The sequence below is a fragment of the Desmodus rotundus genome, chromosome 1, assembly GCF_022682495.2.
Source record: "Desmodus rotundus isolate HL8 chromosome 1, HLdesRot8A.1, whole genome shotgun sequence".
NCBI classification, from domain to species: Eukaryota; Metazoa; Chordata; class Mammalia; order Chiroptera; family Phyllostomidae; genus Desmodus; species Desmodus rotundus.
This window is the reverse complement of record NC_071387.1, coordinates 26418076-26446062: the sequence shown is the minus strand read 5'-3', so window position 1 is coordinate 26446062 and position 27987 is coordinate 26418076. Positions and strand designations below refer to the sequence as shown.

The window sequence follows — 27987 nt, the reverse complement described above, 5'->3', positions numbered from 1 at the left end:
GAAATAGAGAGAATTTGAATGGCGCCTCAAGGCACCTGAAAAATAAGTATATTTAGATATAGGAATAATAAGGGTGAGGAGACTGCTCTCAGCAGTCACGGACATGTGGGTGCCTCTTTCGGTAAGTCCTAAAGATCTCCCCGTTGGGCTGTGTCACTCTCCTGACTCAGAGAATACCAACAGGCAGAGTCCCCTACTCTGAAAGAGAGGGAGTGGGTATCCTTGGCATGATTTAAAGAACAGAAGAACCAAGAGTAGCATTCTTGTTTAAAAAAAATATTGACTTGATTCCCCTATTTTTTTATTGTTTTTTTTTTACCATTTTTACCATTGTATTTTACTATTTGACCCCCTTTCACCCCCTTCTATATGCAAGTACCAGAACCTCTCAATGGTGTTAGATATCATGGAAGCAGACACATCAGATTGCCCTAATTTGCCCTAATTTGTTTTAAGGAGTATGTTACATTAAGGCTGTTGTACTGTTTCTGCCCCGCTGAATTCAAGATGTGAATTAAAGCTAGTCTGTCATTCATTATCATCCCTTGTACTACCATTGGAATTGTGGTAGTTCATTAACACCAAATTAAATTGGGTATTTCATTAACACCAAACCTCTTGCTTGCACTCTTGTTCTTGAGCCAGATGTCCCAGGATCAATTGATACATGTGTTCACTGAATAAGTATTTAGTGAGCATCTATTGTGTGTCAGGAATCATACTGAGAATGGGGAATATGCAACAAAATAAACTGACCTGCTTCTTGCCCTCATGAACTTAAGTCAAGTGGAAGAAAAGGAAAGCAACCATAAACCAATTAACATATAATTAGAGCTTCAAAGGGAGACCTGATTTAGATAAGGCAAAAATAGGGTTATTAGGAAAGTCGTCTTTAAAGAAGTGGAAATATATGTTAGAATGAGCAGAAGGTGACTAGACGGCAGAGAAAAGCATGTGAGGCCAAGGAAACAGCCTGTGCAAATGTCCTGGGGCGAGAAAGAGCTTTACACATGTGAGGGAGTAAAGGAAAGCCAGAGTGAGTAGAGTGTAGTGAGAGACATTTGATGATGCTGGTGAGTATGTTGAGGACTTTGGAGGCCTTGTTACGGATTTTAGAGTTTATCCTAAGGTTATGGGAAGCCCTTAGAGGACAGAAAGCCCTTAGTAAGCAAGAGAATGGCGTAATGAGATTTGTATTTCTAAAAAGTCCTTCTGGGCTGCTTCCCTGTGTAGAATGGGTTGAAAGGAATCAAGAATGGAAATGAGGTTTTCAACTCAGAGGTCACTGCATGGGGCAAAGCGTGATTATGACTTTGACTGGGGTAGTGGCAGTAACGACAGAGAGTGGGTTGGAAGGGTATGAAAGACAGCTGTGAGACGGCCGCAGCAGGATCTGAGCTGCCTTAGATGTGGCAGGATAACAGCGCTCAGTAACACTCTTTCTAGAGAAACTTTTCTAAATGTAACTCCCCTTCTCAGTGATGAAAAGCTGAAAAGAAAAAGAAACTGAGTTTGACCCTACTCTCCAGCCCATTGACTCCTATAGAGCCCAGGCCACTCCACACGCACTTCTAGCATTAGAAATGACTTTGCCAAGAAAAGCAACATTGACACCGCTCAAGCCTGGAGCCTCTGCCATCAGTGTGGCTTGGTCCCCTGTGTGCCAGCATCTGTAGGTTTCATTCTATCGCCTTCCCAGAAAACCAAGGAAGCCTGTGTGAAGAGTAAAGAGTGGGGTAAGTGTTGCACCCTTTTTAAAGTTTGCCCCGTCAACTTTAATGAAACTTCTGTCTCTCAATTTATCTCAAATATTTTGGAACAGAGAATAGCTCTTTTGGGGGGGGACAATGATGTTTAATGTTGTTATATAAAGTCATATCTCCATTCAATCATTTTGTAAAGCAATTTTTTTTTCCAATTTCAAGTGATGTTCTGCAGTCTTTCAGAATTGAGTAAATCCAGACTCACTGGAGTCAGACTCTTCCTACATAATTCTGTATTTAATGTTAATACTACCTTCTTACTATCCCTCTTTGTAGCCAACAGAGTTTCTGCTTTTCGTAGGGACCATGCAGTCAGGTACTTCCTCGCTTGGGCATCTCTTCTGTCCTGTTCTCAGCAGCCACAGGGGTAAGTGTGAAGACAGGCAGGTGCCCCTCCGCTCCAGCGGCCTGTTTTCCGGGGAGGCTCTCTCTGGTTCGGGATCTTGGGCCCAATGATGTCCACATCAAGGGCTAATTAACTAGTCGACAGCTGTGAATTAATTTGCCCTTAGAGGGATTTTGAGTTGTTTGACCTCCTCAAAGATAGATTTTCACGCATTTGGTATAATCAGTCATACCAAGACCCGCTGGATATGTATTGATCAGTCTACCGCTGCCTGATAAATCACTGAACTTGATGAACATGTACCAGCTCTACCACGGTAACTTTTGCCTCATTGGCATGCAGTTGGAATCTAACTCTGTTAAAAAAAAAAAAAAAACCTCTTATTAAACAAAACCGAAGGACTCTGATATGCGTCCTTATAGGATTATTAGTGATGTACCCCTTCATCAGACTTATTCCTTCTCATTCTTGTGGCATCTTTGTTCTAGAACCTTCAAAAATATGTATTTTGAGATGCAGTTCAATGCCATATTCTCTATGATGCTCTTCCTGAGGATAGAATTACCACCACCCACCCACCTGTGTTTCCATAGCTTTTCATAGTAACTTTGCCCCTACTGTGGCGGAGTGCTGGTGGGGGACAGGTGGGGACAAGTGTCAAGGCAAGGAAGATGAGGTCTCTGATTCTACCTGAGCCCTCAGGCAGGATTCTCGGGGTGGAAGCCCCCACACACCAGGTCTGAACCTCACCCTTGCAGGGCTGCAACCAGGCTCTGAGCTCCTCAAAGGCAACCTGTTATTTTGTGACAGACTCGTACTTATTAAATGTAGCAGGAGAAAATATTTAACCCATTTCTCTGCATAAATATTTTCTGAAACCAGTCTAAATTTCCTATGGAGCTTCTCTATCCCACTGAGTAGAGGGAAGGAAAATAAACTTTTTAAAAAAGATTTTATGTATTTATTTTTAGAGAAAGGAGAAGAGAGAGAGAAAGAGTGGGAGAGAAACATCAATGTGTGAGAGAAATAGGCATCAGTGCATGCCCCCGACCGAGGACCTGGCCCACAACCCAGGCATGTGTCCTGACCAGGAATCGAACCAGCAACCTTTCGGTTTGTAGGTTAGCACTCAGTCCATTGAACCACACCAGCCAGGGCTATTATATGTCTTTTACCTTCACTTTCTTATTTGTATGAGGAAGATGCTGGTATCTGTACCTGTACAAGGCTCATAGAGGCTTGATCATTGCATTTGTAAGCAAATTAACAATAGGGCACATGCCCAACCCACTAAGCTACACCATTCAGGCTAAACTTGCCAATTAAGTGTAATTGCAACTCTTCTGGTGAAGCCAGTCTCTTAATGGTAAAATCAATCCCTTTGGGGACATTAACTTTCCTTCTCTTCGTGGGTGTTCTCCTTCTTTGTCCCAGTTTTCTCACTCAGGGCAATGATGGACCTTGACTGAACCTTTCTCACTGAGGCCAGAACACACCTCCTCTTGGTCTGCTTTATCTTTCTGTGAGTGTAGTGATATCATGGTATTTGCAAAGCCCTGTGCATTTGGACTGGGAGAAAGCCTGTCTTTTACTATTATGTGAGAGACTTTACATCAGGACTCCCCAATCTCCAGGCCTCAGACTGGTCCCGGTCAGAGCCTATTAGGAACTGGGCCACCCATCACAGGAGGTGAGCTTGAATGTAATGCACTCAAATCATCCTGAAACCATCCCTCACCCCGGGTCTGGGGAAAAATTGTCTTCCACAAAACCAGTCCCTGGTGCCAAAAAGGTTGGGGACCATTTACACAATACTTTTTTTTTCTCTACCAAAGTCTTTTACTATTATGTGCTTAGCCAATCAGACTGAGCAATTGGAAGAACACTTACCACATTCAACCTCAACTATAGTGGAAGCCACAGTACAACAGACAAAAGCTACTGCAACCTGGGTAGATACCGCTGGCAGATGGGTGAAATAGCAGTTGCCTGAGTCTTGGGAAAAGACCGTAAGTTCAATCCTGTTGTATATTTATCTCTACTACCTGAGTTTAGGTAAGTTAAGCTCTCATCCCGTAATTAACACAGCTGTAAAATATAAATAATTTAGTGACAACCTATGATGTGACGGTTAAATTTATGTGTCAACCTAACTGAGCCACCAGGTGTTCAGACATTATTCTGGGTGTGTCCGTGAGGGCGTTTTGGATGAAATCAACTTCTGAATCAGTAGACTAAGTAAAAAGTAGATTGCCCATCCCATCGGCTGAAAGCCACCTAGGACAGAAAGACTGACCTCCCTGCAAGTGAGAAGGAACTCCTCCTGCCTGGCTGCTCGAGCTAGAACATTGGCCTTTTCCTGCTTTCACACTCAGATGGAAACATTGGCCTGCCTTGGACCTTGGGCCTGCCAGCCTTCGGAATGGAACCCTCATAAGAGCTCTCATGCTTCCTCGGCCTTCAGACTCAGACTGGAATTACACCATTAGCTCTCCTCGGTTCCGGCTTGCCGATTGCAGCTCTTGGGACTTCTCAGCCTCTATAATTGCATGAGCCATTCCTTATAAAATAAATTTCTTTCTCTACATACATTCTGTTGGTTTTGTTTCTTTGGAGAACCCTGACTAATACAGATTTTGGCACTGAGAGTGGTTGGTAAATAAATATAATAATGAGATCAGCTGGTTGCTCTTAATATTACTGGACAAGATGTAGAAAGAAAAGGATGAACTCAGGGATTTTAATTCCAGTTTATATGCTCCATAAATAATTAAAAGCTTCTGTGTGTGCTCTGAAGAATATCCTTATCTCCTGTAGCCACAGGGCTGAGATTGCTAAAAATCAAACCCAGAATCTTATCTTGTGACTGGCTAGATTACAATGTAAGTTGAATTCCCAGCCTCACTGGGTGCCCACTGTGAAAGTGAGGGCATTGAATGGGGACGCCATGCCATAAAGTTGACGTGAGAATTAAATCAGGTAATGCATGAAAAGCTTTTAGCAGAGTTCCTAGTATACAGTAAGCACTCAGTAAGCATTTTTGTGCCTGTGTTTCTGCAAAATAGGCGGCTTATTTTCAACTCATCTCCAGTCAGGAAGTGGCTCTACTCACCGTAGAATATTTCACTTCTTCACCCTCTGTCCCATCAGCAGAAAGAAAATGCAATACAGCCCTGGCTGGTGTGGCTCGGTGGATTGAGCGCCAGCCTGCAAACGGAGAGGTCTCCAGTTCAAATTCCCAGTCAGGGCACATGCCTGAGTTGTGGGCCAGGCCCCCAGTGGTGGGAGTATGAGAGGCAACCAATCAATATATCTCTTGCACATTGGTATTTCGTTCCCTCTCTTTCTCCCTCTCTTTCCCTCTCTATAAAAATAAATAAATGAAATCTTTAAAAAAATGTAATACAGTCACCTCTTACTACCATACATAATTCTCAGCTTATGCATATTATGTGAGCTTACAAAACTTTAAAAGGCTGATAAATAAATTCAAGATGGTTTATTAATTTTTAATTCCTCTCATTCCATTTTTTTTTAATTCGGTTGTACAATTTATCCTTCTATACTGCCTCAGTTCAGATCCAAGAGAGGGTGGGCTGCCATGGTGGGCTAAGTGTTCGTGATTGTGATAGTCTTCGGTACAAATGACAGAAAGTCCCGCTGTCGATAGCATAAACAAATAAGGAAATTTATTGACTCCAACAACAAGAAACCCAAAGGTTAAGCAACTATGGAAACATCCTCATTACAGCCCCAATTCCATTTATTTCTCTGCAACTCATATGATTCAGACCTTGCATATCGGTTTTGTTCTCAGACTGGCTCCTCTCATGGCCCCAATATCCTCAGCCTCGAGACAAAACAAAATCCAAAGGGAAAAGCTGCTATCTCTTTGTTTTCTAAGACAAGGAAAACGTCCTCCAAAATTCCCAAATGTCTCTTTCAGTCAATTGCCATTACCTTCAGATGTCCCTGACATCTCATTGGCCAGAATGATGTCACATGGCCACACCTACACTCATCCCTGGGTGAAGAAAAAAGACCACCATGATTGGTCTACACCAATCAGCACTCACCTGTGGGGCTGGAGTAAGTCTAGAATTGTCCAAGCACAAGGACCCACTTGGGTTTTATTAGAAAAAAGGAAGGTTAGGCTTCCAACAGTATATGCAGCAGAGATTTATAAACCAATGAAACTTTCTACCAGAAGCAATAGAAATCTGTGAAGAGCACATAAAAGAATGAGAGAAAAGTTGCCATTCATGTTTAAAACATAACAATGAAACATCAGAGTTGCAAGCCTTAGGAATAAATAAAACCCAGAGACTGGGAGGACTGCCAGGTCCAGCATTATTCATTACTTGTGTACTCGAAGGCACATAAACTGTTGCCTTTGAGGAAGACTGCCGAACCACCCTCCAAAGGGAATGCGGTAAGGTAAAAGTCACTGGGACTCACATACGCACATAAATAGGAAGATGGCAGGGGTTCCACATTCAATTTAGAGGGCCTTCTGCAGTCAGCTCAAGTGTGCTTGGAAGGAGAGAACAGCTTAGAGAATCGAAATGTCTGGACAGGTTAATTCAGGAGTAATCTTTGCCCAGGAGTTACAGAAGATACTTGAAATGTGTCAAAAACCAGAAGGGCACCTTCCTACCTCCATTTTCATTTGTTACAAAAATAATTAGGAGACATAGGAAAAGCAGGTGGGGTCAACTATGCTGTTTGGCTACTCAAAATGCTACTAATGGATCATGTTTTTGTTATTGTCCACTAAATGGACATGTTCTTCAGTGGATGCTTGGCTCATCTCTGTACCTGTGGGTAAATCTTGATTGTTTAAGTCAGTATGGTGTCTCATTTCCTATGCCTGTGCTTGGTTTAGGCATGAACATGAGATATTGTTTGGCCCATAAACTACCAAGCAAAATAAAATAGAAATTATAAACCCACTCCTGGTCGTATCTTGATGGACTCAAGAACATCAAGAACATCAAGAACAAAGAGAAAATTGTAAAAAGCTTTCAGTGAAGAGGAAAAAACCCACAAAGTAATAAGAATCAGGTTTCTCATTGGCAACCATGGATGTCAAAATAAAAGGACCAAAGTGCTGAGAGGAAATAATGGTTAAGATCCAATCCTATGTGTACAAAAATTACAATTAGAGAGTGAGAGCAAAATATAGAAAGAGGAACATGAATCTATTTAAATAATAACTTGAGTTTCTCCTTTGGAAAAATAGCCAAATGGATGATAAAGCCAAGAATTAAAAAGATGGGTTATAAGAAACAGTGAGAAGCAAAGAAACTATTAAAGCACAGTCATGTTAAATAATTACTGATTGTAAAAGAAAATCAATAACCTGAGCCCTGACTAGTGTGGCTCAGTTAGTTGGATGTCATTTCACAAAGCAAAAGGTTGCCAGTTCAATGCCCAGTCAGGGCACATGCCTGGGTCGAGGGTTCAGTGTCCGGACAGGGAGTGTAAAAGAGGCAGCCTGCTGATGTTTCTCTCTTATACTGATGTTTGTCACCCTCCCTTCCCCTCTCTCTAAAAAATACATTTTCTTTAAAAGTCAGTAATCTGAAATTAATGAGGGGGATGTCATGGAGAGAAAGATGCGGTGTTTGCTGAAGAGCTTGTCTTTGCGGGCAGAAAGGCAAATATATTGATTATATCTCATGGTTTTTTTGACTTTAAAAAAATTTTATGGTATTTTTTCATTACCACTTACCCTCTTATGCCCCCTCCCCCCACTGCAATCACCACACTGTTGTCCAGGTCCACAAGTTCTTTTTCCTTTTTGTGCAATCCCTCCACCCCCTCATTTCTGCCCATAACTGTCAGCCTGCTCTCCATCTATGAGTCTGTCTTTGTTTTGCTTGTTAGTTCAGTTTGTTCATTAGATTCCACATATGAGTGAGATCATATGGTATTATTTTAAAGAAATAGATTGATGAATCAGGAAAAAATAGATTTGATGGATAAACCTAAAGCTGTTCTTGAAAAACAGCCACAAAATAGACAAGTATTTGGCAAGTCAGAATGGAAGGAAAAAGAGATAGCATGCAAAGAAACGACGAGGAATATGTGGACAATTATAAGAGAAAAATGTGTTCCAGAAAATATGGGTGAAAATTTATTGGCTCCACAATAAATTTTAAAACTAGTCAATATGAGAAAGCAAAATTAGTTCATTAATGAATGTAATTCACCACATTAACAGATTGAAGGAGGAAAGCATTATGAAAATTTTAACAGCTAACTCATAGAGGAATTTCTGTGTGCCAGGCACTGTTCCAAGTGCTCTTGAATTCATTTAACTTCAACAAATGCTACAAAGACACTTAATTAAATTCAATCCAATTCCTGATTGAAATTGTAATAGTATCTTTTACAAAGAAAAAGAAGTATCCCTATGCTTAAGAAATGAAATTAAAGTATCCACTGGCAATCTAAGGCAAGCATTACACTTGATGGTGGTGTTAGAGCTTTTCATATCAAATGTCACAAATTCAACTCAAAATAGTTTAAACAGAAAACATATTTCCACGAGTATCTTGGAAGTTCCAGGGAATTTATCTAGATTGGCAATACCTGGGTCCAAACTGGGGCACAAAAGATTATTCAGTTTGCACTGAAATAGCAACATACCCCGGTGCAGACAAACTAAGACTCAACTTACAAAAATTCAAAGTGCGTACAATTTACCAGAAATATTTCAGGTGTATCTACGCCCTGATCCTTTGATTTTGACCATTTTTAGTTCAGTTCATTCAAGATGACTGCGAATATAGAGAAATTGGGAGAGCCCTCTCTCCTCACCACATCCCTGCCTTGCCCTCAGGTTTTTGTCTCCCTACCTTATCTCACCCTTAGCCCTTGCTCACAGTTGGCTTCTGGTTTGTGTGAGGTGTTGCCTGAAGAATTTCTGGATCTCTCCCCAGGCATGCTCCTGGGCTGCCGCGTGTGCAGCAGGGTCCCCACCCCAGAGCAGGATTAGGGACCCAGCATTGTTCCGTGAAGCATAGCATAGGGGCGCATAGGGTGGCTCTATGAGGTGGCCTGCCCCAGGATAGACCAGCATCCGTCCATTGCTTCTCCCATGACTCTTCAGCTGCTCCAGGGCCTGCTTAGCATATTCTCTGCTATTTATCGATTGGTCATTCTCTCCTATTATGAAAAGGATCTGGCCCTGAGCCTTTTCAATTGGCAACACGCTCTGCTGATTCACTTTATCCTGGGGGTCTCCCCTGTAGTGGAAGAGGCGCACGGCCCCTGAAACATCAGTCTGCATGCGCTCCACAAATGAGTGCACGGGTAACATAACCAGATCCCTGTACTTGAATGGAAAGTCAAAGATGGCATTGGGCCCATTGATGCAGACAGTGGCCACCACCTGCTTCAGGAAGCAGGCCATGGCCAGCCCAATCTCTGCACCTTTGCTCACAGACATCACTCCAACTCCTGGCCCTTGGATCTGAAAGGCAAAATAAAGGGAACCCGTTATAGGCCATGCACTGAAAAGGGTCAGCTAGTGTGATGGACAGCCAGAAAATGAGGGGTGGGGGACCTGGCACTCAGGTTCGCCAGCTTCTGTGACTGAGAACACTACCTACTTACCCTCTCTGAGCCCTATTGTCTTATGGGGGTGACGATATCACTTTCCCGGCAGGATTGTTACTGAGGGTCATCAAAGGCAGACTTCTATAAAAGCCTAAAGGATCTAATGCACAACAACATTTGATATCACATGAGCAGAGGCAGGTTAGCTTTCTGAAGAATCAAATTCTTCTCTCCTGCTAGGAAAAGAGGTTTCCTAGGTTCTTTCAAATAATATGTTAGTGTAGTTCATATTGCAATAGCATTTTGCAGCACATTCATAATCCAAAGGCTAATCCTAATGAGGAAAGATTTGGATTCTACCAACAGGCAAATTTCAGTCCCCTGTCCAGCAGGAAAAGTAGTCGGAGTCTAAGAGATGAAGGAGGAAAGGATTGGCATTCTGGACAGAAAACGGCAAAGACATAGCCACCCAGTATGTTTATTTTTCTCACAATTATATTCCCAACATCTTTCTGTCATCAGAATCACATGAAAAAAAATGTATTGAAATTAGAGCTTTCCAAGATCCAATTGTTCAAGTTTCTACTACAATTGGGCTGAGGAGGCCCCAAAAATTGATACTATAAACTATTTCCTAGGAAATCTAGTGTATATCCACACTTGGGAAGCATCTGCTTGAGGAATCAATAGTGGAGTGAGAGAGAAGAGACCTAACTGGAGATAGGAAACTGGTTTATACGTAACTGCAATATCACAGGTGAGCGATGATGAGAGAACAAACTAAGACAGTGGCAAGGAAGGTAAAGAGGGTCTGATGTATTGAGAAAGATTCTGGAGTAGAATCTAAAACACTCTGGGACTGGTCGAGGATATGGGGAAAGGGAGAGGGAAGACACCAGATAGGCAATGATGACAAGGTGGATTTATTGAGTTTACTATACACTCGACCAATGATTTTCAACTGGCGTGCCACAAGAATTTTTTTAAAAAACATGGAATACCTGACCACTTAGTCAGGGGCACTGACCTCTTTTCCTTTAGATTGCCAAATTAAAAAATGAGAACAGCCAGTACAACCATGGCCATCTGGTGAGTATGAATCAATATTATACCTATTTTTCTTGTCAGATCACAAAATATATATATTTTTGGTGTGGTACAGAATTTTATTAATCAGTTGATGTGTGCCATGAGATGAAAAAGTTTGAAAATCATTGTGCTAGACTCTAGGCTAAGTGCTTTACACACATTATCTCAGTTCTTCCAAGAAAACTGATATTCAGTGAATCTCAGTCTCACTCAAGGTTACAACAGTATCAAGGGGAAGAGGGAGCAATTGAACCTCGTCTGCTGAATGTAATTCCAAACTGAAGTTTGGCAATTGCTCTTTCTCCTCAGACAATGTCACAAATAGTTAAATTTGAAATGAAAAAAATAATACCTTGAAAATATTTTGTATGGGATTTAATTCCTTCTAGGTAGTGTTTTCAAAAGAGACAAAAAGACTAGAAAAAGCGCACGTGTGTTTGTTGATGACGATGGTGGTGGTGGTGGTGACATTGAAGATGAAGATGCCGATGTGCTCCATCCAATAGGAAACCCAGCTCTCTGCCTTGGGAAGAGCGAAGGCTCTCCAGGCAGACAAGGATACGAGCTGGGGAGTGAGGATGACTTAAGGTCTGGAGCAAAGACATTGCCAGAAGGGCTCTGTCACTGGGCGCGTGGTTGTGGCACATTACTTCACCTGACTATGCTTTCTCATTTGAAAAATGAGGACGATGTCAATAGTACTCATTTCACAAAGTTCCCATAAGCATCAATTAAATGAGAGTATATCTAAAGTATTTAGCATAGAGTCTAACAAATAGTCACTTAATGTTAGCTGGTATGATTATTTTACCACTGTGAGGTTGAACGATAAGAAATACAATGACTGATATTTGAATACTTTTTAACTAGAAAATGATAAGTTAATATGGCTCAACTTAACAGAATGTTGACCTTGACACCTGACCATGTGCTGTTTATCCTTAAGTATCTTTTTTTAATCATTACCACAAATACCAGCATTCTGTGAGCTCCTGAAGTGAACTACATCAGCTGATATTTAATTCCTAGAAAAGACCTAAGCTATCCAATGTACTGTTCCAGCCCTTATCAAGCTTGAATGTGCATACGAATTACCTGGGGATGTTGTTAAAATGCAGATGTTGATCCAGAGACAGGACCTGAGAGTCTACACTCAAAGGCTCCTAGGTGAGGCCGAGATCTGTGGTCCATGGACCACGCTTTCAATAGTACAGTGATGCTTGACAAAAAGATATAAAATCACCCTTCCTTTCCCTAGCCTAGCTCCTGACACTGAACTCCTACTTAAAGCTTAATTCTGCTCCTGGATCTGAAACTAAAAAGCGGATGCAGCCAAGTCAGATGGTGCAGCTAAGTCAGTTTTGCTGCTAATCCTGCTCTGCTCTCATAGCCCAGCTCTTACATTGAACTTCTGCATTGTTCTCAGTCTCAGGACTCTTTCATGTGATTTATGCCAGCATTACCCCACGCTGAGATAATCACTGAAGTTGGAAAACATGTCAAGCCTGAGAATTGGTGGCTGATTTGAGATTTGAGATTGGCGGCCAATAAAACACTGAAGAGCCCCTTGTGAATAAATCACAAGCACTTACATCCACCCCTTTTTATCGTCTTCTTTACACCAGTAAGCACTGAGCTGACCTCTCATCAACCCCACAATCCCACAAGGTAGACATTAGCATTCCCATGTTAAGTGCAAACTCGTGTGTGTGCCCAAGTCTAAACAGATTGGTAAAATGAGCAGAACCGACACTGGCGATATTTTTTGTCTATTACTATAAGGTTGCAAGGAAAAAGGAAGAGTAGTTTAAATACCTTGGGATGAGCTAGGAGCAAGTTGGCAGCTTCCTCAAAATACTCCAGGTCCACCTCCAGCAGTAGTTTGGGCAGGTCATCATAGGCAAAATACGCTAATGCCAGGACTGCAAAGCCGTGGGCAGCCAAAAGACTGGCTCGGAATTCAACCAGACCCCCCAAGCCCCCAAACAAATCGATGATTCCAGGGAAAGGGCCTTCTCCTGAAAACAAGAAAGGGAGAAGAGAAGGAGATTAGAAACAGTGAAAAGAGGGCCAAGTGGCCAGCACAGTCGAAGAAAAATGAATTCCGCCTCCACACACCACCACACAAGGGCAAATTAGTTTTAATAGATTGCAGAAATACTAGTTCTCCAATACTTGATGCCGTTTGTTTTTGCTTTATGTTTTGTGGTTTTTTCCCATCAACACTGTTTTCTCTACCATCAACGATTAGTCTCACCTGGGGGGAGAAAAAGAGCTCCTCGCAGGCGGCCTTCTCGGATCTGCACGCGCTGCGTCCCTGGGCGTCGGAACCAGCGCTGCACCACCTGACTGGCGTCAGGCTGAACCATGGCTGACTGTAGGAGGCAAACCGAGTTGTATATGTCCAGAGTGACAGAAAAGGGGCTGTTCATCACGTCCCTCTTAAGCAGCCTCTTGAAAGGCTTCTCAGGCTTCAGAGACCAAAAGAGGCCCATCGGATGGACCCCTACATAGTCGCCTCCTAAGGAAGGAGCCTGCTTCAGGTCCAGCTCGCCAGCCTCGTTAGCCCTGTAGAAGGCTTTGGACCGGAACAGATTTCCCTTCTCATCCTTCAGAGACGCTGTGAGGGTCACCAGCTGCATCGGAGGCAGGCCGGTCGCTCGGATGTGCACGGGCTCATCGGCAAGGGCACTTGCTGGGGTGGCTGTCAGCTGGGGCATTGGCGGCTGGCCAAGGGACCACTGAGTGGTATTTCCTGACCTGCAGTGGAAGAGGAGACTTTGAGTTGGAGCCCTAAATTCCGAAGAAAAGGTCTAGACAAGGCTTATGTTAGGTCTAGCCCCATTAGACTCCTTGGAGTCAGTGCACACTTGGTGTGTAGAACATTTGGAGGAGGTTCAGAGTGACCCATTGTTCTCATTTTACCTAGGAGGAAACAGGGTCAGTGATAGGACCAAAGTCGCATAAATAATTAATAGCAAACTGGAAATTCAGGCTAGGTCTGGCACCGCAGCCTCCTATCTTATCCACTGTAACAGTGTAGTAAATCTTAGTTTTGTGGTTTTAAGTAAATTGAGCTTGAATTCCTCAGTTGAGACAATACCCATACGACGGATTCACAGGGTATTTGTTAGCGCCCAGGGGGTGATCATGGTCAAGGACTTATAGGAAGGATCAGTGCTGCATTTCAGCCCCCAACCTACCTGGGCTGCAGTTACATAAACCAGACGTATATTGTGGGCGTGTTTGTTTTTTCGTCTCTAATCCCACCCCGCCCTTTTCACAGTTATTATTTGTTCTTTTTCAGGAAAAATAACATGGTATGATCTTGTTTCTGCTTTTATGCCTTTACAAGGGAGTGATAAATGTAAAAATGTTGTTTGTAGTCAAGAGACTATAATATACATTGGATCAGCCTTTTTTTACTCTGCTCAATTATAAGGAAAATTTGAGGTGTTCCTTTTTTTCTTCCTTCCTTCCTTCTTTCCTTCCTTCCCTCACTTCTTCTATACCTCATTTCTCGAAGGATTTAAACTATCTACAGATAAACAAATACAGAGTAAGATAAAAATAAAATAGGATCTGGGAAAATATGAACTAGAATCAGAGGCTCTGAACAAAGAAAACCTGGAGCATGGAAAGTAGAGCATTTTGTGAGCCATGAGTTGGCCCTGAATTAGTGAGAGCCACAGAAAGAAGGCAACCTGCTCGGTTTCCTTGTTCTAATTATTCTCATAGAAACAGTTATCAGGTCCTGGGGTGGAGGGGGTGGGGGGTGCAGTGAGGTCTCTCCAGAATTTAGCTCTAAAAAATATGTCTCATATGAGACATTGACAATGTACTATTTTTTCAACAATATCTTTACGCGCATTGTGGTAGTAGGTGTTTCCTCAAAAAGCTCAATTCTCCAAGGGATCCTTAACTTCTTATGGGGGAATACAAAATAAAGACTTCGAGGTTTAGATTTGTGAGTAGAGAAGCTTCTGGAGAAAATAAACTGGCTCTGGCAGGGCAGGGACAAAAAAGCGATTCTTGATGTCCAATCCTTCGCTGTGAAAAGAGAGTCATTAGAAGCAGGTGACGGTCAAGGGGAAAATGCCTTTTGAACTTACTTTAAAAGTGATTGCTTGCAATGACAACACCCCCACCCAACCTGATCCTCTATCAACAACCGGGATTTCTGACCATTTTATGTAAATCCAAAGTCATGGTCAATGGAACAGGTTTGAATTAACTGAACGATTGTGAATGTTTTTCCTCAATGCTGGGAAAGATCTTGAAGAAGGGGGCATCAGTTCACATTTCATGGGTCTCACATTCATGTTAGCGAGATGAGACCATGTTTAAAAAATCCCACGTCCCATGCAACACTTCAGGGCTCTGTAGGTATTTTCTGATCTGATCTTTCCTGTGTATCTGTTGTTTCCTTTGTCCTCCTCCAAAGAGATCATGAAGAAGGGATCGTTTATTTACCCTGTTTGACACATCCTTTCCAACTCTTCTTGTTATTAGTCTCCTCCTCAAAACTTCCATACAATGTATTGGCTCAATATAGATTTTATTTTCAAGTTGGATTTATTTGAATTGCTTCCCATACCCACTTTCCAGCATGCATCCTGCCTCTGGTCTACTCCTCCCTAGTGAGCCTGCAAACTCCTCAAGGTCAGGAATGAAAGTACTGAAACTTTAAGGATCCTAATGATACTCATGTATCACACAGTGTACATACTCAGGAGTTAGATTCCTGATGGGCAGGAAAAAAATAACACCAAAAATGTAATAAAAATACTGTATTTATACAGTGCTTTTGTAATATAAAATATTGAGGTTTCTTCCTCTTTCTGCGAGAATTGCCTCCTAAAGCCCAGAGATGGACTGAGGGCAGTATGCAAAAGGACCGTGTTCAGTTTGTTGAGTCCATTTTCATTTTTGGATGCCAAGTCAGGGAGGCTGTTGCTGGTCAGTGAGTACTACATATTGCAGGGAGAAGAGGGTAACAGACTGATCACGCTTGCCTCTCCTTCCTGAATTACCTGCTCCAGATTCCCCTCATGCTTGGTAGAATAAGCTAAGAGAGTAAACAAACTATTGGTGTAACAGAAAATCAGAGAAAATTTTGCATTCTACGAAACAAATTTTTACACGCTGCAACTGAGCTGCGCCCTGACACTTTGCTATTATTGTAAACATTACAAAGTATGAGTGGTATAAGAAGAGCACTGTAATAAAAATTGGTTTTAGGGCATTTTTCTCATTTTGTTATTTATCATACCACTGTTTTATATTTTAACAAGCATTTTCATTTTACAAATACACATATGGTCCAATATGGTGATTTTTTAAAAGATAAATTGAAAATGGAAGAAGAGGACTGAAGGACTAGGGACGAGTCTTATAAGATTGGTGATGGAGAATTGCCATCTTCTGACTCATTTTGCAAAGGACGGCAAAAAAAAAAATCAGTCTTTACAATGAAGCTACTGATTCACGTTAGTTGGTAATACAACTTGTCCTGCTCCGCTGTGCATCGTCTTTAACCAGCAATTTAAAAAGGAAGCAATGGCTCCAGGAAAATTGAAAAGAAAGTCACATACTTCAACCATTTGACAAGTAGAGGAATTGGTTATTTTAAATGGCTATTGAAATTATATTCTCCCCCAATTCCAATTTTTCCTCTAACTGCAAACAGTTTTTGAGCAATGCCTGCCAGATTCATATAGGGGTAAAGTCTACCACTTTTGGCCTAACACTTAAGACCTTTTGCAGGGGGATGGCTCTGCCACAGGACCCTGGAGAACTTCCTTGTGTCCACAGACAAAGCCTGAACCACTGTATGGCTTAAATGTGGGCAGGAGGCCTATGCTCTTCCCAGCCACATTCCTAAGATAGGCCGTCTTTAGAGGAGGCTTCACAGGATGGTTTCCTTACGTGTCTCTCCCTGTCTTGTGGGAGGCCGCCATGAGGAAGTTTTCCCCCCACCTCCCTGGTTTCAGAGCACCATAGGACTTTCCATCTTACTCCCACACTCCCTGGAGGCCAAGCTGCAGTCTCTATGATCATTTTGCTGCAGGCTAGAGTTGGCTACTCAGCAACAGGGTATGTCACAACTGTGTGGAAGTCATTCATCCCCTTTTGTTTCAGGGACAACCTTTGGGTGTGTGAGACAAGGACCCAGAGAGGTGGCACCTTTAGCTCTGCTTGTCTTTACCATCTACGTATGTAATAGGCTGTCTGAATCTAAATGGGGCTCATTATTTCTTTACCAGCTAAATCTGTTGGTCTTAGCCACATGTAGCCAATTAAATTTCAAATCATTAAAAATAATTAAAACTTTGTTCCTCTGGTTAAAGTCATTCTAACCAGATTTTAATTGCTTAGTGGGCACATATAACTAATGGCTACTGCCTTGGACAGTGTAGATAAGACCATTTCTAACATCATAGAGTATTCTATTGGACGGCATTACTCTAGGTTATGAATTAGTTCTCAAGGGCAGGAATTATACTTTAAAGGTTCAACATCTGTCCCTCGATTCCCAAAATAGTGTCTGGCACATATTAATTGTTCAGTAAGTGTTTGAAGAATGAAATGAAAGAATAAATGAAAGATGAAAAAGCAAAATAATAATAATAATAATAATAATAATAAAATTGAGTGAAATTTCTCAGGAAAAAAGGGAGTGCAGAAGAAAGAATAAAAGCCCAATTGAATTTGGATACACTGCTCCTGAAGCTGAGACTCCTTCAGATCCAATATACAATTTCCAGGCTTCTTCACTCCTTTGCAGCAGAAGGCGGACCTCTGCACACTGCAGAGGGTCAAGAAAACCAAGGATACAACAGGCAACTAGAAGGCAAGAAACCACAGTGAGTGTTCTCACACAGGATTAATCTTACTGTGGTCGGACACAACCTGATGGGGGCTGAAAGTTGAATTCCACATCGTTGAGCAGGTTCCAGACCACCTCCAGACTCCCAGGGGGAAGTGAGTCAAGTCTACCCCCCAGGGAGAACTTGACCTGTTCAGAGGAAGGGCAGCAAAAACTGGCAGAACGTGAACTGAGAAGCCGGGAGGCAGGAATTAAAAAGATAAAAGAGAGCAAAAGGTCATCCCCAGAAGTTAATGTTACTAATCAAGAAACAAAAATTCCATTCCTGCTAGGAGCCTGATGCTTTTTTGTTTTATCACTAGCACTTCCTCCCCTCTCTTTCCCAGCAATAAATCCTAGAAAAAAAATTATTGAGTCAAGAAACAATCTCTCCATAAATTCACATTAGCTGGACTGTGACTTTTGTAGTCAAGTGAGCAATAAACCCCCCACGGATATTAAGTAATGGTCCCACTGAGAACTGTGCTACCTGCTGAGACAAACACACAGAGCAAAATGAAAGCAGCCTTCCCAGCTGCCCTGCCACGAAATCAGGAAGCAGACCTGTCCTGCGAGGCCACAACAGCCCTGATTCCTGAGACACTCACCCCGAACTCCTGCTAGAAGCCGACCGGAGAAGAATGGCTTGCCGAGCCAATGGCAAGCAGCAAGCTCTGGACACTTGCCTGTTGTTCCCTGATTTGTAACACTCAAAACACCCCAGCCTAGTGTTCAAAGTTCAAGTTGTCTCCACAGAAACCGTAAGCAGCTCCTTCTTTTTAAGTTTCCAGTGACAGGATTGCCGATTTATGCCAAGAGTCTGGGCAGAGGCTCAGTCTAGCTCCTGTGACTTTCAGTAAATATGTTTCGTAATGGAGTCTCGTATTTCATGACCCAGCTCTTGTTTTGTTTTGGGTTTTTGTTTGTTTGTTTGTTTTATTTCGGTTTTGGTTTTGTATTCATCTTAGAGAGAGAGGAAAGAGGGGAGAGGGAGGGGGAGAGAGAGAGAGAGAGAAAATGATGTGAGAGAGAAACATCAATTGGTCACCTCGATCCCAGTGGGAATGCAGATTGGAGCAGCCACTATGGAAAGAAGTATGGAGTTATATCATAAAATTAAAAATCTACTGCTTTATGACCCAACAAGTCCACTTCTGGGATTATATTAGAAGAAACCAAAAACACTGATTTGAAAGACATATGCACCCCTATGTTTATTGCAGCATTATTTATGATTGCCAAGATTTGGAAGCTGCCCAAGTGTCCATCAGTAGATGAGTGGATAGAAAAGCTGTGGTACATTCACACAATGGAGTACGTACTAGTCGGCCATAAGATAAAAGAGAGAAAAAGACAAGTACCATATGGTTTTACTTATATGTGGAGTCTAATGAACAAAATAAACTAACAAACAAAATAGAAACAGATGCATAGATAGAGAGCAGACTGACAGCTTTCAGAGGGGAGGGGTTTGCAGGGCTGGGTGAAAAAGGTGTAGGAATTAGGGATAAAAACTCATAGAAACAGACAGCATGGTGGATAGGTGGGGGGAGGTAAAAGAGGGTAAAGGAGGGATAAAAGGTGATGGAAGACTTGGGGTGGTGAACACATCCATGTGTGGATGATTTTTTTAGAATTGTACACTTGAAACCTATATAATTTTATAATTTCATTAACCAATGTCACCCCAATAAATTCAGTTTTTAAAAAGGTAAAAAAAGACACCTAAAGCAAACAGATGAAGAAATAAGACCTTCAATGAATTGAAAGTTTTGTGGTCTATCATTCCATAGAAGAGACGGTGTAAGGAAGATTTAATACAAGTGTTCAGAGTCTAGGAAAGAAATCTGTTTTCAGGAACCAGGGATCTCTGCGACATTGGTAAGAACAGTGATGGGAAAGTCGTGCAGCAAGCGTCAGCGGAGCGAGACTCGGAAAGTGAAAAGCAGAGTCACGTAACTTCATTTCTCGTCTAAACCAAGCGGAGTGCTAGCACAGGATAGTGTTGTCTACTTGGTAGTTCAAAGACAATTCCGTTCTATGCATCAAAAATAGCTATTCAGTGCATCAGATTGTCGGTAACTATTGCTCATCTTCCTACTGCAATTCTGATCATATTTCGGTGATTCTTATGTGATCGATCTTATTAAGAAAAAATTAGACAATGAACAAGGGGTAACAAGCACCAACCCAATTATAGCAGAAAGCACATTTTAAGATTCAAAGAACATATGTGGATTGGAAAGTACTGCAGCAATATGTTTACCTCTCAAGTAACTAAAAATTTAGAGCCACTCTTCAAAGACATACAGATTGTCTGTCTGGTTAAATATGGTGATATAACAATTATCAGAGAAGATAACGATAATAACTGCTTACATCTGTCGAGTGTTTATTCGACAGTTATTCTAATAAGCACCCTACCTCTATTATCTCCTTCAATTCTCACAATAACCTTACGCAGTCATATCATTATGATATTATTTAATAGATGAAGAAAGGGTGTAAAAGAGGAATAGAGCACTTGAGACACATGAGACGATGTCAAATAATCTAACATACATGTAATTGGTGCTTTAGAAAGATGAGTGGGAGATGGGCAGAGAAGAAATATTTGAAAAAATAATGGCTGAAAGTTTTTCAAAATTGTTGAAAAACATGCCACGATTGCAAGAAATTCAGCAAATCACAAGGAGGGCACACCTAAGAAAACCATAAGTACGGCATTATTGTCAAACTGATAATACTAAAATATAAAGAGCAAATCTTAAAAGCGGCCAGAGAAAAACAGAAACATTGCACACAGGAGAACAAATAATAAAATAATATTTGACCTCCTACTATAAACAATGGAAGCCAAAATGTAATAAGTTTTTAAGATCCTTAAAGGAAATTTTTTAAAAATGTAAATTCTTTATCTCACAAAACTACACTTCAGAAATGAAGGCAAAGTAAACATATTTCCAGGGAGAAAAGAACCGAAAGGTTCTGTCTGAAGAAGAACGGCACTAGGAGAAATGCTAAAATGTTTGCGGGAAGTTGTGCCGGATAGACTACTGCATATGTGGAAAAGGTGGGGACCATTAAAATGGTAATTATAAAAGCCCTTTAAAAAATAGCTGTAGTATAGTTGCACATACGTATGTGTGTGTTTAAATGTAATTAAAAGACTTTAAAAATGATAACAATATGTTGTGGAGCTTATAGAATGCATAGAAATACATTATAATGCCAAAAAGGTGGGAAAAGGACAAATAGAATTATATCATTGCACGATGATTATATTACTATTTTTCAAGTAATACAAAATGATTTGTAGGCGACTATAATAACTTAGCTATTTGTGGGAGACAGAGAGATGACCTGCCAGGCAGCAGAGTAGCGGATCACTGCAACAAATCAAAAACAAGAGTTAATTCTTTGTCACTTATTGTGATCAGAGAAAGTGCCTGGGGCAAGACATGGGTCCAGGTCTGTGGATCAGCCAGATGTGGGGTGATCTCACTGTTGAGGGAGCCCCAAATGAAAGGATCCTGCAATTTTGGGGTCAGGTAGAGCAAGTGGAAAGGACCAAGAGCAGAAAAGAACTGGATACTGAGCAAGAATGGGAAAAGGTGTCTTCAGGTTCCCTCCTCCTGACGTAAAGAGACCTCAGCAGAGACACCTGAAGATGACTTCGAACCTTCATCAAAGGTCTAGGATAGAGAGATCTAAAAATGAAGCCTCCCAAGCAAAGGAGGCAAATCTGACAGGAACAGGATGATGTAAAGTGACCTGAGTCCATCACTGCAGGTCCCTTCACCGTGGCTGTGCCCCAGAAGCCTTCCAGGTAAAGCCTCTGTAATTGTCCTTGGTCAGGCAGGCCTGAAAATTTGTGGATTCCTTAGGTACATATTTTAATTTCTTAAGTAAACACACACACAAATATTTAATTAACCCAAAAGGTGTTCCGAATTACCATGGCTGTGTAACAAACCATCCCAAAACATAGAGGTAGGCAACAACTATTTATTATGCTCACATGTTCTATGGGCCGGGAATTATGACAGGGCTTCGTGGGATCAGCTTGTCCCTGTATCAGGATGTCTGTGTCTCATCTGGAAGATCAAGGGCAGGGAAAGGCTCATTTTTTCACATGTCTGGAAGCTGATGCTGGCTCACGACTGGAGGTGTTATTTCTCCTATGTGAGGGCCTCAAGGCGGTCTTTCTGTATGGGCTGGTTTGGGCTTCCTCACAGCTTGGTCTGTGTGTTCCAAGGGCAACTATCCCAAGAGGCAGAGCCAAGTAACGATTATATCCTTTTTATATTCTAGCTGTGGAGGTCATATGACATGATCTCTGTCATTTTACATTGGTTGTAAAATGTAAGCCCCCATCAAAATCCAAATAGAGAGAACATAGACTAATCCTCACAGCGGGAGGAATATGAGTCACATTGTTTTTTTTAAAGCACGTGAGTTGAAAAACCTGTGTGTGAGCATATGTGTTTGTGCACCTGTCTCTCGGAAAGGCACTCTGCCACAAGAGGAAAAGAGGAATAAAGGAGCAAATAGTAAATGAAAGACAAATACTAAGATGGGACACTATAATCCAACCTGTTAATGATTGTGGTAAACACAAATGGACTAAACATTCTAATTAGAAGACAAATGGTCAGGCTCATTGAAACAAGTGTTGCTTTTTCAGAAACATAGTGTCAGAATTAGATTGAAAATAGAAGGAAACATAGACAATTTGCAAATAGAAGAAAATATATGCCACACAAACGTGGAGCAGACAAAAGCTACTGGAGCTATTTAATATCAACTTAGCTAGAGTATTACTAGAGATAAAGGGGAACATTTGGTGAAGATAAAGGAAGCAATCAAGAGGAAATAACCCTAAATGTATGTGTACTCTACAATAACAGAGTTTCAAAATACATGAAGCAAAGGTGAAAACTTTTTCAAAACTCACAGTTGAAGAATTTAACAATTCTCCCTACCAGCCAACTTGATCTGGTTGACATTTATAAAACACTCTACCCCAAACTGCAGAATATATATTCTTAATAAAGATACCAGGGCGCTGATTTCTGTTTAGAATATAGGAAGGTGGAAAGAGCATTGTTCCTATAATAACAACAAGAAAATATGCCTAATCTTGAAATCATGACTTGAACCTGTCAGAGCTGCAGTTACAGCACAACTAATTCCCACACTTGGAACAGTTCCCTCTACTCCATCTTGGCCAGGGGTACCTGGTTCTTCCCTTTTGCGCTCTGCCTTTATGTGGGCGGGAGACGCGCTGGGAAGTGTGGTCTCCGGAAACACACATGGTCCCCTGGACATTGGGGACAACATGCCCTCCCACGAACTCACGCACAGTGACCCTGTGAACCTGGGATGAGGACTCAGGAGTGGGGGACATTGCCCCGGGGAAGGGGGGCATTGTCTCTGGGGAGGCTTCTGGTGCGAGATTGCCAGCACAAACCTGGCCGCAGGCCTGCCACCAAACGAGCTAGCCGTGTCTCTGACTAAAGCCATCTCCTGGGAGCCTCCTCTGTTTTTCCACCCTAAGGGAACTCCCTTACGGGTGGCAAAACAGAGGGATCCTCACAGTGGTGAGGACCGGAGTGGAGGATCTGTAAAGTTGCCCAGAAGATAGGCAAGAGATGCGGATACCAGGCCCTGGGGTCAGAGTGCTCTGGCAGAAATAGACCAATTCACACGGACCACAGACGTCCTGCGGGGGCTAAAGGGATGGCATAGCCACTCTCTAACTGAGAGAGGGCGTGAGGGCCAGAGAGAGCCCCGGAGAAAGTCCGACCCCTGCCTGGACAAGCTCCCATTACCTTCCCAGGCACATTACATGGGGTATGGTCCTCCTCGACTGTGCCCAGGTTTACCGCAGGTGATTGCCTTTTGCAGACAAGCAAGGGCAGAAGGCCTCCAATTCCTTCAAAGACAAGGATGTTACAGACCGAGGGGAGTCGTGGTCAAAGTGGTTACACTCCCTTCTGTGGGTGGTTCAGCACAGACATCAGGAAGCTCAAGACGCTTGGTCAACGTTTGCCGCCTCAGGGCAGGGAGGAGGAGTTTCACGCCAAGCAGGTCTCATAGCTGCCCAGGCGGAGCGCAGGCCTGACCCCCACTGGAGAACCAGTCGGGGAGCCTGGGTCCTGCCCACCCGACCCTGCTCCCCCTGGCGGGGAACAGTTGCCTGCAACCCCTCCCGGCCCCTGGTCCCTGGTTCTTCCCTGGGCACTCTGCCTCTGCGGGGGTGGGAGACCTGCTCCGAAGTGTGGTCTCTGGGAAAATGCGTGGTCCTCTGGAGGGCAGGGAAAGTGTCTAGTTCCACGGACACTGTCCCAGGGACCCTGTGAACCTGGCATGATATCTCAAGGTTGCCCCACGCCTGCCTGCCTGCCCCACATCTTGCCCCGAAACGAGCTAGCCGTGGCTCTGACGGAAGCGATCTCCTGGGGGTCTCCCCCCTGTCTTTCCATCCGTAAGGGGAGGCCCCCTTACGGATGGAAAGACAGGGGGATCTCCGCAGTGGGGAGGCCTGGAGTGGAGGAGCCGGCACGTTTCCCGCAAGTTAGGCAAGTGAGGCGCACCCCGGCCCCCGGGGTCTGAGTTCCGTGGAGGCAGAGGACCGCTTCTCGAGGTCTCTAGGCGTCCTGCAGGGGATCAAGGGATGGCGTGGGCACTCTCTAGGTGAGAGAGGTCACCGGGGCCCCGAGAGAGCCTCCGAGAAAGCCGGAGCCCTGGCCACAGGGGCTCCTGTTGCCTTTCTGGTCACATTACACCCATGGGAGAACCCGTCCTTTGGCTTGCGTCCTTTCTGCCACGCCCTGCTCCCACTGCCTTTTCAGAGGTGTGCTAGGCTACATTTCCCACGCAAGGAATTGTTCCCTATATCAACTAATGGTCATTGGCCCCAATTCAATGCCAGTAGGAGTTCAGAGCAGGGGTTTGGGGAAGAAGGGATCGTTATTATTGCAAGTAGCTCCATTTTGGTACAGAATATCTGTGAGTGCATCATGGCTGAGAGGAAGCCCAGTATTGTTCCAGGTGACTCATGAAGCAGCACCTCTGTGGGTCAGGTGTGTAGGGTTGGTGCTTAGTTGTGAAGCATCCTGGTCGTGAGCAGGCCCTGAAGTGAGGCAGCCCCGGGGCAGGTTCCCCCTCAGGTTGAGCTGCTCATTCTGGTCTGGTCCTGTCATTTCCTCTCCACTCGGCTGCATTTGCACACAAATAAACGCACTTTGGAAAATGGGCCCCTCTGAGTGCGGAGATCGGGCTGGGTTAGCAGAGAAAAGGCCTCTGGTGGTGTCACCACAGCAGTCTAGGTTATTTTTATTCTTAAATTTTGCCATGTTTTCCCCTTGTATTTTTTTTAACCCAAACTGAGGCTGCCTTTTTTTGTTGTTGTTACAGATTATTTAAATTATACAGAAAAGTGAAAATTAATTCAAAATTCTACCCAAACATGCCATAACTGCTATTGTTTTAAGTATATACCCTTCCATACATCTCTACTTTCCTATTTCCATTCTTCTACTTGCTCTGGATGTAATTTATTATTCTGGGTTTGTAATATGGATGCAGAACATGTGAATTTTCAGCTGTTTCCCCCTAGTGTGCAGATTCATCACTACTTTTCTCATAAGTTTTTGATGTATTATTTTTATTATTATTCAGTTCCAATTATTTTTTAACTGCAATTGTGACTTATTTTGAGGGTTATTTAGAAGTGTATTTCATCAGTTTTAAATGTAAGAACTTTCTAGTTACCTTTTACAAATGATTTCTAGATTATCTACAATGCGAGCAAGAAACATACTTCATACAATTTCAGTCCTTTGAATTTTATTGACACTTGCCTCATAACAATATGGTGGATATAAAAAAATCTTTCAAGCATGCATCTCTGTTCATTTTGGAAATATCAGCTTTGTGCAGGTCAGCAGGAAAAGTTGTGTCTACTCGGTTATCTGTGAATGCTGAATCCAGTTTGCTGCTCATGGTGTTTCTTACATCCTTACTGAATTTTTTGAGGTGCTCTCTTGTTTGTGAAAGGAATGCTCTATTTCTGACGAGAGAGGTTTGTTAAATCTAGCATGATTATAAATATTTTTGTGTCTCTGTTCTATATAATTTAAGTTTATGATATTAAGTACAGGGTGAATTTGGATCTTCCTGGTAAATTAAACCTATTGATATAAAGTGCTCTTCATCTCTACTAATTTTGTTTAACTTGAGGTCCACTGCATGTTATTATGTAATTTTCATGAGGTTTATGTTTGCATAATACAGGATGGGAGAAAAATAGGGTTAGAGTTGCGAGTACGAGAAACAAAGTTTATCGTTGTCTTATTATTAATAATTATGATATTATTTTCCATGTGAACAACTGTAAAGCTGCTTTTGCACCATCCTGTGTGTTTGTTCCCATTCTTTCACTTTCTGTCTTTTTGTACGTATGTTTTAGGTAATTCATATTTTCTCACACTTTGTGTCTTGCCCTTTTATTCTCTAAACTTTTTCAGAGTACTCCTTAATTTTATAAAGTATACATTATTTATGTATGTCCACAAGTATAGTTGATTCCTGACTGATTTTGTTTAAGTGGACCACTAAAAATCAAACCTACAGATGAGGGGTGGGGCCTGTCTGAGGTCAGAGGCAGGACTGGGCTGCAGGCCAGAGATGTGGGTGGGGCTGGGTGGGAGGCAAATTTAGGCTGGCAGACCTGAGGGGCTGGCAGTTCTGGACGAGAGATGAGCAACCACGTGGACTTGAGGTTAGGCGCTGCTGCTGGCTGCAGGTCTCTGTGGTCACAAGGTGATGCTCATGGCCAAATGTGATACAAGCAATGCAATCCAGGTACAGGAGGTGAGCTGCGGGAGGCTATGAAGTGAAGGGACTGGGGGCAGAAACAGCCACCCTGTAGGCAGCAGAAAAGGGGGGACAGACTATTCCTGGGTACACAATCTTGGGTCCCAATTTAAGTGACCACTTCCTATGGGACCACTTTTCTATATTAATCTAGATTATATTATGTTTATAGATAACTTTGGTAACTGTGTATGCAATGATACCCAATTTTTAATCCAAGAACAAAATAGCTTTCCTTTGTTACAGTTGCTGTTATTGGGGAGCAGTTTCCAATTTCGTTCATACAGATCCTGTACATTATTGTTAAGTGTATCCTGAGGGGTTTTTTTTTTTACCTGTTTTGTTGCTATTGAGTCCTTAAAAAATTACATCTTTAATTTACTATTTCTACATGTTTATTTCTGCATGTTATTTCCCCATCACTGCACTAAATTCCATTTGTGATACTTTTCTGTTGATTCTCATGAGTTATGAAGGTAAACTTGCTCTCCCGCAGTAATGACTATTACATTTTGGTAGCTGTATATGACATAGAAATAGTTAAAGCTTGAAAGGAAATAGAAAGATGTGAGGTAATGTGAGGAGCTAGAAAAATTCTCTTTGTTAGTCCTAGATATATTAATGACTAAATAAAAGAGTAGCATCATTCTTAGCGTTTTAAGGGAGTTTACAGCCTGGAAGCAAGCATGGTGTTCTAGAAATCTCAAGTGTTTTGTTAGCGGAGATGTGCCCCCGAGTTGATAATCTGATGAACACACTAGGTAGCAAATGTCCACGTTTTCAAAGAGGAAAACTTTAGATGGTGAATTCTGGAATCTAACAGAGTAAGATTCTTTGTTCTAAGTGACATTATGAAACGGTTATTAATGTGACTTATGAGGAATGAAAAGCAGCAGGGATCCTCAGATGCTGACTCAGTTTTATCACAGTGCGACTCAGTCTCCTAAGTCGTCAGATCTTCCTTTGTCTCCTGAACTTTTCCGGGTGTCTTCTCAACCTGGGACACTTCTCCCCGACATTTGTCAGATGGCCGGCATTTTTTATTCTTTAAGTTTCAGCTTCCATGCTGCCTGTTCCAAGAAAGGCAGCATTTCAGATGTAGGATGCAGAGGGACATGCTGTTTGTATTCTAAGGGACTCTTCAGGATACAGAGCAGGGTTTGTCACTCTCAGCACTATGTACCGTTTTGGTAACATAATTCATTCTCCTGGGGGATTGTCCTTTGCATTGTAGGTGCTTATTAGCATCCAGTACCTCTATTCACTGCCAACACCTTCACTTCCCTTCCCCTCAGGACAGTCTAAAATGGCTCAGCACATTGCCTAAAGCCCCCTTGGTTGCAGAAATCACCTTTGGTTGAGAACCACTGAATTTGAAGCCTTTATCATTTTTGAAAACATAACTTGCTCTGGTACGCAGTGGTTTTATTATTTTTCTATGCTAATTATTTTTCCAACTCTGACTGTGATTT

General features: G+C 42.3%; 1 protein-coding gene across 2 annotated transcripts; it reads right to left on the bottom strand.

Annotated features, from left to right (window-relative positions):
- Positions 1-5593: 5593 nt before the first annotated feature.
- Positions 5594-18472, bottom strand: BAAT (bile acid-CoA:amino acid N-acyltransferase). Of its 2 annotated transcripts, none has more exons than XM_024560052.3 (4): positions 18241-18472; positions 13022-13524; positions 12580-12782; positions 5594-9589 (listed from the first exon to the last, which is right to left on the bottom strand). In XM_024560052.3, exons 2-4 carry the CDS (start codon positions 13482-13484, stop codon positions 8996-8998), a joined length of 1260 nt encoding a protein of 419 aa, XP_024415820.2. In that variant the 5' UTR covers positions 13485-13524; positions 18241-18472; the 3' UTR covers positions 5594-8995. The 2 variants fall into 2 exon arrangements, with proteins under 2 accessions (XP_024415820.2, XP_045051243.2); XM_045195308.2 differs by lacking the exon at positions 18241-18472 and adding an exon at positions 17484-18233.
- Positions 18473-27987: the final 9515 nt, after the last annotated feature.

Coding starts and splice junctions, on each gene's coding strand:
- BAAT (XM_024560052.3), bottom strand. CDS start 13,484: ATGCCCCAGCTGACAGCCACCCCAGCAAGTGCCCTTGCCGATGAGCCC. Junction 12,783..13,021: donor AGCTCTTTTTCTCCCCCCAG/GTGAGACTAATC, acceptor TCTTGTTTTCAG/GAGAAGGCCCTTTCCCTGGA. Junction 9,590..12,579: donor TGCTCCTAGCTCATCCCAAG/GTATTTAAACTA, acceptor TTTGCCTTTCAG/ATCCAAGGGCCAGGAGTTGG.